General features: G+C 33.6%; 1 protein-coding gene across 4 annotated transcripts in view; it reads left to right on the forward strand.

The window, feature by feature from the left end:
- LOC105335335 (hemicentin-1) overlaps positions 1–11,594 on the forward strand; it is a 52,777-nt gene extending 41,183 nt beyond the window's left edge. For all 4 annotated transcript variants that reach the window (XM_066075952.1, XM_066075954.1, XM_066075955.1 and 1 more), the window contains 17 exons: positions 225–539; positions 1,462–1,764; positions 2,000–2,269; positions 2,449–2,697; positions 3,294–3,425; positions 3,604–3,736; positions 3,928–3,984; positions 4,895–4,954; positions 5,064–5,135; positions 5,454–5,586; positions 6,081–6,143; positions 7,222–7,278; positions 7,783–7,857; positions 8,256–8,324; positions 8,989–9,045; positions 9,592–9,657; positions 9,873–11,594. In XM_066075952.1, coding sequence (XP_065932024.1) covers positions 225–539; positions 1,462–1,764; positions 2,000–2,269; positions 2,449–2,697; positions 3,294–3,425; positions 3,604–3,736; positions 3,928–3,984; positions 4,895–4,954; positions 5,064–5,135; positions 5,454–5,586; positions 6,081–6,143; positions 7,222–7,278; positions 7,783–7,857; positions 8,256–8,324; positions 8,989–9,045; positions 9,592–9,657; positions 9,873–10,148 — 2,387 coding nt within the window. In that variant the 3' untranslated portion in view covers positions 10,149–11,594. The remainder of the gene's footprint in view (positions 1–224; positions 540–1,461; positions 1,765–1,999; positions 2,270–2,448; positions 2,698–3,293; positions 3,426–3,603; positions 3,737–3,927; positions 3,985–4,894; positions 4,955–5,063; positions 5,136–5,453; positions 5,587–6,080; positions 6,144–7,221; positions 7,279–7,782; positions 7,858–8,255; positions 8,325–8,988; positions 9,046–9,591; positions 9,658–9,872) is intronic.
- Positions 11,595–12,868: the final 1,274 nt, after the last annotated feature.

Genomic DNA, 12,868 nt, shown 5'->3' on the forward strand with positions numbered 1-12,868 from the left:
CAGTGTTTCTTTGATCTCTTTTCACGTACTAACTTGTTCATTATTCTTATACTTAAAGACAGCTAGCATGTATCTTAGAATAGTTTTTTTTAACTGCCAGAACCAAGTCAATCTTTGATATTCTATACAAAAAAAGCTCCTTTATTAGTCTTTTATATATATCCTGCATGTCTGTTTCATGTATTTATAATATGAAATATGATTACTAACGAACCCTTTTGTAGTTGCTCCTAATGTAACAATACCAGACACATCTTTATCTGTACAAAAACGCCAAAACATCACCATTGCATGCGAAGTTACCGACGCCTTACCGAAAGAGACGTCCGTTCTATGGGAATTTAGAGCCAACCAAGGCGATTCTGGGACTATCATAAGCGTAGACGGTAACCCAACCAAATATCAGGGAGGCACAGTTGCTGTGCCTTCTCTCACAATATTGTCGGTAGCAGCTTCCGACGAAGGCTACTATACTTGCATTGCCTCCAACGTGTTTGGTGAAGGTCGCAGCGAACAGGCATTTTTAGAAGCCACGGGCAGTGAGTATCCATTGTAACTTGCAGACTGAACTCCACATAATGGATACTGAAATAATGCTTATGAGATTTGTGAAGTGGCGTCATAATGTATATTACATGTATATATACATGTATCAAATGTAGATAACTACATTATATTATAAATGTCTTAACGAAATGCTGCGTTACGATTTAACATGTAAATTTGCTAATTTATAGTCTTTCAGATACTTTGGATGAATACACATATTACACTATAGTCTAGTACTAACTTAATAGATCCCCCTATCTTTCCCCTGTTTATAAACTTTGCATGTTTTTAAATAAATGTTCTAGTCTTGTACATAATATATTGTTTACAGGTGTCCTAATTCATATCACATCATGCTTTTTTTCATTTTCGCGCATCGCACATGTACTCGCTCAACTTGGTCACTGCTACAATGCTTTGAAATTCATGCCAGAAAGATTCAGTCATTTCAGTCCTTTGATTAACATCAACACTGACACATCTATTACAGCTAACAAATTTTTGTTACTAATATGTTTTTCAATATGTTTGTGTTGTTTAGTGTATACTTGTAAATGCTTTTTGATACGTCTAATACTTTTTTGTGATAGTATGTTGTCTTTTAAGATATCATAGGCAGTATACTCTAAATAAGATATAAAAAAATGTGATCAAATGTTTATAAAATATTTCAAAATACTCTAATGACACAATATTATAAACCTTACCTATGAAAAATATAGTATCATAATGAATGAAAAACGTTTATTATAGTTTTAAAAGACTACTGTAAATCAGCCTGAAAAAGTAGATAAACATTGAAAATAAGCGTGACCTTATAAACCGAGAAGTGAATTATTATCTTTAACAAATTATTATCAAGTAACATACCCCTCCTGTATGTATCTAACATTGATGGTCCACTTTTTCAAGATGCTGCCACAGTAACGGTCAGTCCTCCGACCCAATCAGTGCTCCAGAAAAGCACCGCCATCATCCAGTGTATCATCAACAACGCCAACCCAGGCGTGACCGAGGTGTTGTGGGAGAAGATCAGCTCTGGCACGACCTCCTCAGTCATAGTGACAGGACGATTCAATGGCTCCACTCCCTCTCTCCCTAACCTGATCATCAGTGACCTTCAGCCCAGCGATGCGGGGACGTACTACTGTTCTGCCAGGAATGCCATTGGAACAAGCAGAAGTAGCACAGGCAGCAACCTAATTGTAACAGGGGGTCAGTAGTTTAAGAGCATGGCTTCAATCATGGTCATTTGTTTTGAGTTATGAACTTTTTTCCTAATTTACCATGAGTATTATAATAGTACTGTGACATGATTTCAAAATGTTTAAGATTTTTCATGGTTCTTTTTAGCAATTAATGAAACTGCTATTTTTTTAGCTATTTTTTAGTTGTTATTTTAAACTTTGATAAATGATTCCTAATTCTTTCTTTTTCTCTTTAAAAATAGCGGTGCCAAACAATGTCCAAATTGTGGGAGCCACAAGCCAAACTGTTAACCTTGGAGGTAGCTTGACCTTGCAGTGTTCAGGTCAAGGTAATCCAGCCCCGACCCTGAGCTGGATTTTCAGCAGTAGTACTTCAGATGCTACCACAGTTGGAACAGGGACTGCTTATTCAATCACGAATGCTCAGCGAACCAATGGAGGAACATATGTCTGCCGTGGAACTAATTCATTGGGCAGCACAGACAGTCAAGGAGTGACCATAGATGTGCAATGTAAGTCCATTTTGGAATGGATTGATCTATGTAAAACTTCCCATTTAATACTACTTGTAGATGCCCCAAGAATTCATTGCTTGATCTTATGATATATGGAACCTAAAAACTAATGAAATGAAAATAAATTTGTAAACACATGAAACAAATCATAGAAATTGCTGGGTTTTTTCCTACAGATGCTCCTATTGATGCCAGAACAGATGCTCAGAAGTCTCTATCGGCTGCCGTTGGCTCCACCGTTTCATTGGTGTGTGCAGTGGATGCAAACCCTGTGGCCAGTTATGAATGGTATCGTAACAGCCAGCCGGTGTCCAATCAGAGGCAATATACCTTCACTCTCAGCAGCCTGACCCAGCTCGGCAGTTACAACTGCAGAGCCACCAATTCTAGGGGATCTGTTCAGCTTCAATACACATTGTCCCAGGGTATACTCACCATTTATCATTTTAGTCATCAGTGTTTTTCATTATTTATTATAAGAAGTATTGAGGAAATAAACTTTTAATAATTAATATGCAATTTTTTTCCAGATTGATTAACTATATACATGTTTTTTTTAATTTATCATATCTTTACTTCTTGTTTTTGGTATACCAGTTATCTTCATATTTTTCATAATGTCAATCAGTGTAAAAGACCCAAGGGGCCCCTTAGAAACAGGATCTGTTCTTAAATCATAATTCATAATTTAGATAAAAACTTTTCCCGAAGCTTAGGCAATGCTTTACTAATATCATTAGTTAGATGTGTGTGCTTCTCACCATTTGACAGTTGGTTGAACATGGTGACTTTGGATGTGGTTTTGGCTTATTAATTTGCAGATGCCACAAGAAAAAATTACATTCAAGGATTTTAGACAAAAAATCATATCTGTATTAACATAATTCATTTTTGTGAAAACGATCAGTAAAGAAGTTCTGCTTGTATGTTTCCAAAACCAAAAAAGGACAAAGCTGTTCCACACCTTTCTTTTTATAAAGTTTTGATTGGCAGCTATCACATTGTTGTCATCTTTTGGTAGGCAATGCTGGAAACACTGGAGCCTCAACAGCGACTTCAGGGCTTTCCACCGGAGAAATAGCAGCCATTATATTGGCTGTCCTCCTCCTTCTCATTCTGATCATTATTATCATCATCTGCTGTCTGACTCATGGTAAGTGAAAAGAGCCTTCTGTTTTGTACAAGTTATCAAGTCTAAAAATGATATTTTCTTGCAAATTAAGTTGTTAAACATAAACAGACTTGCAACCACAAAAAATGCTTTAATATAACTTAGTGTTGGTAACCTTGAAACACATATAAATAAATGATCAAAATGTTTGTGGTCTTAGGTGCTTGTGGAGTTATCTGCGGTAAGAAACAAGATGTCAAAGGCCGTGTTGAACCAGAGAAGGAGGTGTACAAGGAAACCCAGAAAGAAGTGGTTATTCCCCGCTTCCACGAGGAGTCCATCAAAGGCAAAAGGTAAAAGAGAAAGCCAGACATTATGCTGCTCATCTTCACTTTGTTATTTCCAGCCACTGATTTGCAAAATAAGCACATGTATGCTGGTCATTCATTCCCTGTCTAAATCTTTCACTCATTGAATCATGCCATGAAATATGTGACCTTCACTTGCTAATGACCTTGACCTAACTGATTGAATTTTGCTATAGGGAACCAGCAAAGGTCGGTTCTTATCGGTCTTTCCCTGCCCGAGCTACTCAGTATCGGTAAGCCTCCCCCCTGCATTTGTGTTGGTGTGTAACTTGCTAATGTGTGTCAAAATATTATATTGGCTTGCTAAAATCAGGTTGTTCCAGAATGCATACCCAGTGATCAGACTATGTTGTTCTATCTGGGTGAAACATATGAAATACATGTACAATCAAAAAGCTGGATTTTCTTGCATCCTATGGTCATAATCAGAATACAAGCTTGGAATTATGGTGTCCAGAACCATTGTGTTGTGTTTGTTTCCTAACTGTGTGAACTTGCATAAGCAGTACTTATATAATTATGTATAATTTGAAGTGTTGAAATTTTACAAGTGTAACTAAATTATAAAATCATGATAAATCTAAATAGCAATAACTTTAGAGTAACAATTATTTTACATTTTCTGCTATTAATAGCTACATGCAGGTTCTCAAAATTTTGATAATGATAAATTCTATACAGTTTAACTTGAGGTTTTATATTGTAAAAGCTTGAATTACCCTCTAACCTTTAAAAAGTTCATATGTTAGTACATGTACACGGTATATTGACATATTGTAACTGACATCTCCCATTTTAAAATGGCATGCTTATTTGAATTAAAATCAAAAGTAGGGACAACTATACATATGTACCTATATTCTAACATTTATTGAAAAGAGCAATCTTTCTATTCCACTGATTTTTAGCAGTGCACATTAGGAGCCAAGAGTTCTTTGCTTGTTTCAATGTTTTATCGTGATAATTATTAGCATTTACTCTTATTAGTGAGGAAGAATAAATATGATTGCCATTACCCCAAAAAATAAAACATCATTGTTGTTTGATTAGATAAGAGGGTATACAATATTTCGAAACTTCGGCAAATTCAGATGAACTGTAATGCAGCCTTTTTACGATGTTTTCTGTACTTTTCTGTTGCAGACAACCCTCTGCAGTGTCCAGAAAAGATGTTGACATTCGTGTCCAGAATGGTGGATTCAGGTGAGATATTTGCTCAAATATATTCCATAAGTATGCATGCTAATTATTTAATGAGATAATGTAGAATATGGAGTAATGTTAATTAACACTGAATGCGCTGTACTTGCAGAAGGGAGAATGATTATGAGATTGTACGCTATGAGACAGTACCAGCTGCTCCGCCAATAAGTACCCAGTATATGTAAGTATAGGAGACATGTACAGACCTTTGTTTATAGCCCAGAAGTGAAATGCTTTTCAAACCCTCTTACACAATATACTGTGGAATCATTTATATTTGTGGCGGATCAATTTTTTTTTATTTGTACGGTACCCCTTATTACAAAATTAAAATCCCAAAGGTATTTAATTTTTTGTCATTATGCATAAAAATTGACATCCCCAGGATACGGTTACCGGTAAAATCTGTCATCCAATTAAAATTGACTGCCCACAAATCTAAATGATTTCATGATTTGTTTATGAAATGGATGAATCATTGTGGTTGTCATGGTTTCAGCACCGAGTCTCCACGTCCACACCACCTGCCTGCTCTCTCCTACACTTACGAAGATGTGGAGAAGAAGCGCAAGAAGAGGAGGAAGAAGAAGAAGCACCACCACAGACGCCACCACGGTGAAGCTGAGGAAGTGGTAAGTAATAATACGTTGTCAAAATTCCTTTCTACATTGTAATTTTGTTTATTTCAAACCACACAATTTTGTAGAATTTTGGTGTTTCTCTTGAAATGCATGCAATTTTGTAACAATAACAATTACGGTATAGGACTGTGATAGGGTGTGTTAATTCTGGTTGTGCTATAATGTTTAACTATATGATTGCTGTGATGAGTTTGTTTGAATTGAATTCTAATGTTATAACAAATCTATATATACATTCTAGAAGTTTTTATGATCCAGCTGTTGTTTCCTTTTGGAAATTGCCTTTTTAGTGAAAACTAAAAATTTAGCACAGAATCACATTGAAGAAAATTGTATTTTCAGTACAATGCACTTGTTAATGAATGTAGATTTATTTTGTAATTGCTCACAGTGTAGGGAGTTTAGGGTGTAGCTAGATGTTTGACCCCGGTAGAGAGGGGGTTTTGACTGTTGGACTTAGTTTGCTTGGTTTTACACTACTATAGGTGGTGGAGACTGTCCGTTCAGCCAGTCCTGTTCGTATTATACAGGAGCCCGTGGAAGAAGTGGTAATTATCGTAGTTTATAGAAAAACCAAAACAGTGCTGACCTGCAAGGAAAAGGAAAAAAGAGAAAATAAATTCATTTTCAATATTAATTTGAAATATCCATCTCATTTATAACATTAGAAAATCAAAATTTTGATTTTCAATGTTGAAACTGTGGTTTCATTATCTTCATTCACAAATTCTATTTCAAGTTTATGTTTCATAAAGTAAAACATTCTTAATTATGATGAATTCATTTATAAAAATATTAATACTCAATCTAGTGATTATCGTTTCCCTTAAGAAATAAAACCTTCTCAAAATCACTTGACTATTAATGGTTATCATTAAATCTGCTCTATAACCTGAAGGTTATCTTCCTAGTGTACTACAAATGGAATCATATTATTAAGACAGAGATAAGAGTGTCAATGTTCATTTTCAAAATTAATGATTTGTTCATGAATTTCCGAATTAATGACGCCACAGTAAGCAGGTCAGCTATAAGGGAACAAAATATGAAAGCAATGCAATAAAGTTAATTTCTTTCAATCTATGTCAAAACCTATCTGATGACAGGTTGCTTAGGTTGGGTCCTTTCATATTAATTTCTTTTTTGCATATACAGTTGAACTTCGATATCTTGAACACTAATATCTCGAATACAATGAATATGTCACAGTAAATTGTAAGTCCAAACCACATATTTTTTAAGTATTTTACCCTCGATATCACTAATACTCTGATATCTCGAAGTTTTTAAACAGTACGTCCCATCTAGTTCGAGATAACAAAGTTTGACTGTATTTATATTAATACTGTTATATATATCAAACTTGCCTCACCTTCTACAGGGAAAAATGTGTCACAAATAAACTATAAATTAACATCCGATTTATTCTTCCTTTGTCAGATATCCTTCCAATTAGATAACGTTTTATCTTGGTCACGAATTTAACAGTTTAAATTTTTAACACAAAATTTGTATGCTCCAACATTTTATGACTTATTTTAAGATATGAAGATTGTAGTATAGACTTTACTGGTTTGTGAGAGAATCTAACAAGAACAATATATGGCAAATGTGTGTGATTTTCAGGAGGTAGTGCGTTCAGCTAGCCCAACTCGCTATGTAGCTGAGGAGGGCAATGAGATGGTAATTATTGTGTAGACCATAGAGAGTAGAGAGATTGTAGGGCACTTCACTTCAGTTCCACCGAGTCTATTGTGTTTCTGTCTACACATCAGTCACTTCTAAACGTCTGCTTTTAATGGGCTAGAAATTGCCAATTGTAGTTACTTTAAACTCTTTGAGAGAAAAAAAAAATGGAAGCGAATAGGCAACAACGCTGTTTTTGAGAGATCCGTTTATACTTTATTCTGACAAAGTCACCTTTTTATATCCCTCTGTTTACTTTGTCCTATTTTTGGGGAAGGGTCTTCTTCAATATCTCTGTTAATTATGTAGCTGTTAGTTTCTTCCGTTATTTAAGAATCTACATGAAGATTGACTGCAATTTTTTCTGAATATCCATTTTCGGGTTAATATATTCAACATTTCCTTTCTTGAATGGTTTTGGTAATTTTAATTTTGGTCATAAAAAAATCTCGATTAAACCTACTGAATAATCTTCAATCCCAATTTCTCCTGTATAAATAGGTGGTTGAGCGAGTGATAAGAAGTCGCAGTGCTAGTCCTACTCGAGTAATTCGCACTGAAGCGGAGGAACCAACGGTATAATGTCATTTCTCTAGCTGTATCATCTGATCTGTACATATTAACCACATATCCCTTTCTCGTACTAGTCTCCCATCGGTGCCAGTCTCTCATCAGCCTTTTATTTTACCCACTCCATTTTAATTTTCACTTAAATCTGTTTTATTTGCCATTTTTCGTTCTCGTATTTATCTATCAAAATATTCATGCATGATATATTATGACAAAATTAAATAGCATTGATAAGCTGTAGTTTTAGGAATACTTCATATTCTGTATCTCATAATACATATACCAAATTCATTATAAAATAATTAAAGTCAGAATTTATCAATAATTACCAGTAGTGTCAATTAATACATTGAAAATTCCAATGATCCATGCATTAATCTTTATGATGTCCGTATAAAACTCAGGTTGTTGAGCGGGTGATTCGCAGCTCAAGCCCAACTCGTGTATACAGGCAGGATATCGAGGAACCAGTGGTATAAATGTTTTCCAAAAAATACAATGTATCCCGTAGTTGTCTCAATGACATCACTAACTCTCTCCGTAGACTTTTTTTTGGTGTGGTCTTCTCCTAAATCATATCCATTACGATTCTCTTTTCAAGAACAATAACAAGTTTAAAGTTTCATATAAAGTGAAATATCAAGACCTTATAATTTAATGTATATTAATCAATCTGCAGCCTACGTACATGACACCTGCAAGTCATCAGTCATGATATGTAATTCTATATAAATAACAACAAACACACTCCTTTGGCTCCCTCTGTATCTGTAATTTTGTTGTTTCACTTTTTTACTTGGTTGCACGCATCGTAACAAAACTTCATATTTTCAGGAACTTGTACATTAATTGAGAGAAAGAATATTTCTTGACTATAATTCTTAGTCAATTAAGTTCTTAAATATTCTATAATTTCCTTTAGAGTTTTGTTGTAGTGATAAATACATGTTATATGTACCAATACAATGTTGTGGATCCCATTGAAGCAAAGTTACAAGTAGTTCAACAACTCAACCAGTCTCTGGGATATTGTACATGTATAAATATTCCCTTTGATACAAGGCAATTGTATGGAAGCTGGCTTTAATAATGATAAATGAATTTTGAAATTAAGATTTTTTTCCCTCATGTTTATAGGATTATCCGCCTTCTCCAAGTAGGAGAAGACATGGCGGTTACTATGACGATGAAAGGGTAAATTATGTATTTTGAAGAAAGTCTGTTTGGAAATTTGGGATTTGCTTAAAATAACCTCTTCCGCAACTGAAAATGACATTTCCCGTTTTCCTGTGTGAATTTTTCTTTAGTTCTATTAATGATCTTGACCAGCAAAGCTTAGAGTGAAAGAGAGACACATAAGTTTTGTGGTAAAGTGAAGGGTAGTAGCTAACAGTCAATAGATCTGTTTGTTAATCATTGATGCTAGATGGTACGGTGTAGTGACTAGTGAAAAGAGAATATTAAATTGTCTCATTGGATGATTTAATCCCACATGAGTTTGTTTGCTGTGTTGGTGGCAGTTAATGAGTTGTCTAATGAAAACTTTGTGATAATTTTTGTATTTTTTAAGTTTAATACTTATAACAAGTCCTATTCAAATGGAGAACTATACAATGAAATATATAAGTACTGGTAAATATATTGAGTGTTTTATAGATAGATGAAATCTGATTTTGAGAATTGTATAATATTAATCCAGATTCTGAAGTTTTAATTCTGTTATGCCTTTACTTCAAACAGATCATTGAAACCAGAAGAAGCACTAGAAGTCCACAGCGATACAGGCGAGAGAGTGATGAGGAAATGGTAAATATGATTATAGATAAATGCCATATAAAGCATTTAATGAAATGGAAAGCTGAAAGAGTTTTGAAGAATGCAGATAAATTTTTGCTGTTTCTTACTGAATTAAATAAATTTTAAATTTAGAGAAATGTAATTACAGTGAAGAACCAGGTAGAAGAATTTGATTTAATGCAGGTTTTCTGGATAAAAAGATTTCTTTTTATTCTAATAATCAGATAATTGAACGTCGAAGCCCAAGCACCAAGAGAAGATACGAGGAGAATTACATCACGGAGGAGCGTTACTCCAGCGGTGATGTCGTTCAGGACGACGGAGACCTCCGTGCCTATAATGGTGTGGTGTACCGTGAGGCACCCAGTCGCCACAGTGGTGGCCATTACCGAGTCCATGGAAGCGAGAGGCGGAGTCGAAGCCGCAGCGGTCGCAGGGAGCGTGGGTCAGATGACGACGTCGAGGTGGTTTATGGGAAAGAATATGTGGTTGAACGATAACTAGGTCGTTATTCTAATTAACCTTAGGATTTTTTAATTGCTTTTTTTAATACTTTTTGTGAAAATGTAGAAGGAACCAGTTTAATAATTAAGAGGGATGTGTTTTTCTTTTACCAAAAACTTATAGTTTCTTAAATTAGAAAATGTCCTGTATTAGAGAAGAAAGGAATGCTTTTTACTATAATAGATGAGTGTTGTTTTTTTCTATTTTTTGTATCATGTTAAAAGTTACCAAAGGAAAAAGCTTAGTATTATTCTGTGTTTAATGCTAAATGGTATGATATCCATGACAGTATATTTACATTTAACAATGAAGCGTTAACCTAAGTGCTAAAAAAAAACTGTGTCTATATGGTCATTCATAAAAGTGCCTGCATACAAAATTGTATCCATGCAAGCTTGTTTTATCACAGGTGTTATATCAACGAAAAGACAAAATGATAACAGTTATTACAAATGGCACAGAGTTAGTTTCAAGATAGATCACACAAAAGCTCAATACTTAAAACCACAGGTCAAAGAAGCAGTTGAGTCTGCAGACAAATTGCATGTACAATGTTACATTCCAGTGTTTATGATAGGGATTTCCAGGGTATAGCTCCATTGGGTGCCCAGTTGATGTGATTTTATTAGTATTATGTGACAAACATTTACATGTGTACAAGTATGGTTGAATACTTTGTGATAGATTTCCAGCATAATTCTTTATGTCCGATACTCGTGAACAAGCATAATATAAGACACACAATGTATTTTAATTCCGGGTTTTGTACATGTATTGTCTATATTTTTTTTTTTTGTGTTTTTGAGCAATTTTGTCTATCAAATCTATATTTATTTATTTTTTATATATCATGAAAATCCGTCCTTTTTTTTATCATGAGGTTTTGTATAGATATTTATTTTCTTTTTATGTCAAATTTGGACTAAAGTGGTCATACTTCAAAGTTTTACGAAGTTTAATATATACTTTGAATGACAAGAGACACAAACATTCTATAGTCATAAAATACATTTGCATGATCGATGCATAATAAATCATCAGCATTTTACTCACAATCTCCAATCAAAATAGTGTTGTTTTTCTCTCTACCTATATTGTGATAACTGTAAATTAATATTGAAATATTTTATTCCAGCAAAGTCGTATGTAACAACTATTTATTAAATATTTATTTGATTATTTTTGTTATACATTGTAGGTTGTTTTTTAGAATGATTGCGTAATGTATGTTTCTGTGTAAACTCCCTTTTTTTTCTATGTACATGTATATATACATATCGCATGACAATGATAACTGTGATATTTTTTGTATCAAATCGATAGAAGAAATGGGAGGTGCTACATTTTGTATGATAGAAAACTACTGAACATGTGACTCTCGTAATGAGGATTTCAAATCAACAATTCCGAAATCTATCTGGTATATATTTTGTTCTGTTCATTTTTAATAATTACTTGTGTGTGGAAAAAAAAAATTGGAAATATTGGAAATTAATATTTGGAAGATGGACTACAAAATTTTAAGACTCCCTTGCTAAGAATTGATGATATTATGGTATTGTATGATATCGATTTTTGTATGTTATTAGGACTTGTGAAAACTTTACTTATATTTATGATTATGCAAGTCAAGAAATGAATGATAATTCTAGCTCTTGAGTTTTGGACACATTGATAGAAATCTTCTAGTAATAAAGATATGGTAGTTTTATATAGTGGTGTTATTCTTGAACAGAGTTTTCTAACCAACTGGGGAAGATTTTATTTTGCAAATTGTGTTATGTTTGATGTGATCAAAAAGACCTTTTACTTGCTGGAACAGTTTATGTCTCAATCCGCAGTGTGCACACCGGTACTTGAAAGGATTTAAACAACAATTAATTTCTAAAAAATATAAAAGGTAGATTCTAATTAACGAGACATTTTATATAGATCACAGTAATACATTTATATATCAACAAATTAAATCTAAAAAAAAAATATAACACTGTTAATTATGAGTCAAATACCCTACCTTTACTTACATTTTGCAAACAAAATCTAAAATGTATATAGAAGTTAATATAGAACACTGCATATAGAAGTTATTATAGAACATTGTATATAAAAATAGGCATGTTTAACAAATGCCTCCAAAAAAAGAATCGAGTGATTTCATGATTTCAACATTTGACAAAATTAGTGGTCCAACGGAACTTGGAGCACAGGTGGGATTCGAGTTTTTAACTTAAAATTGGTTAAAACCAGCAGTATTCTTAGTCATATAGTACTTGTTATATATAGGACAAAAAATATTAACACTCACACAGGGACGCGAAATCTGCAGAAAAGATACGATTCAGAGCTAACAAACAGATATAGTCCTCAAGACTGCTTATGACTGGATTGCGACTACAGTAGATAATGCAAATCTGACGTCCACAGTGGACTTTTGAATAAAGACTTGTTGATCATGAGTCCCAACCGGGTCTAGAAACCATTTACTGATTATGAGAATCAAACAAAAATTATTCGATATTTCGATTGATTTTAATCATCTCAAATCCACTGGTAAAAGTAATTTGGAAATACATGTATGTTGGTTTTAATATAACTATGTTACATTTTCAATTATTTCGGTAAAATTATGATTACTTGTGCATCTTTAACTTAATGTTCAACATATATTGTTGGCGGGAAATTAGAAATATGGCAAACGTCATCGTGAAATCGTGAA

The sequence above is a fragment of the Magallana gigas genome, chromosome 2 (genome assembly GCF_963853765.1).
Source record: "Magallana gigas chromosome 2, xbMagGiga1.1, whole genome shotgun sequence".
Lineage (NCBI taxonomy): Eukaryota > Metazoa > Mollusca > Bivalvia > Ostreida > Ostreidae > Magallana > Magallana gigas.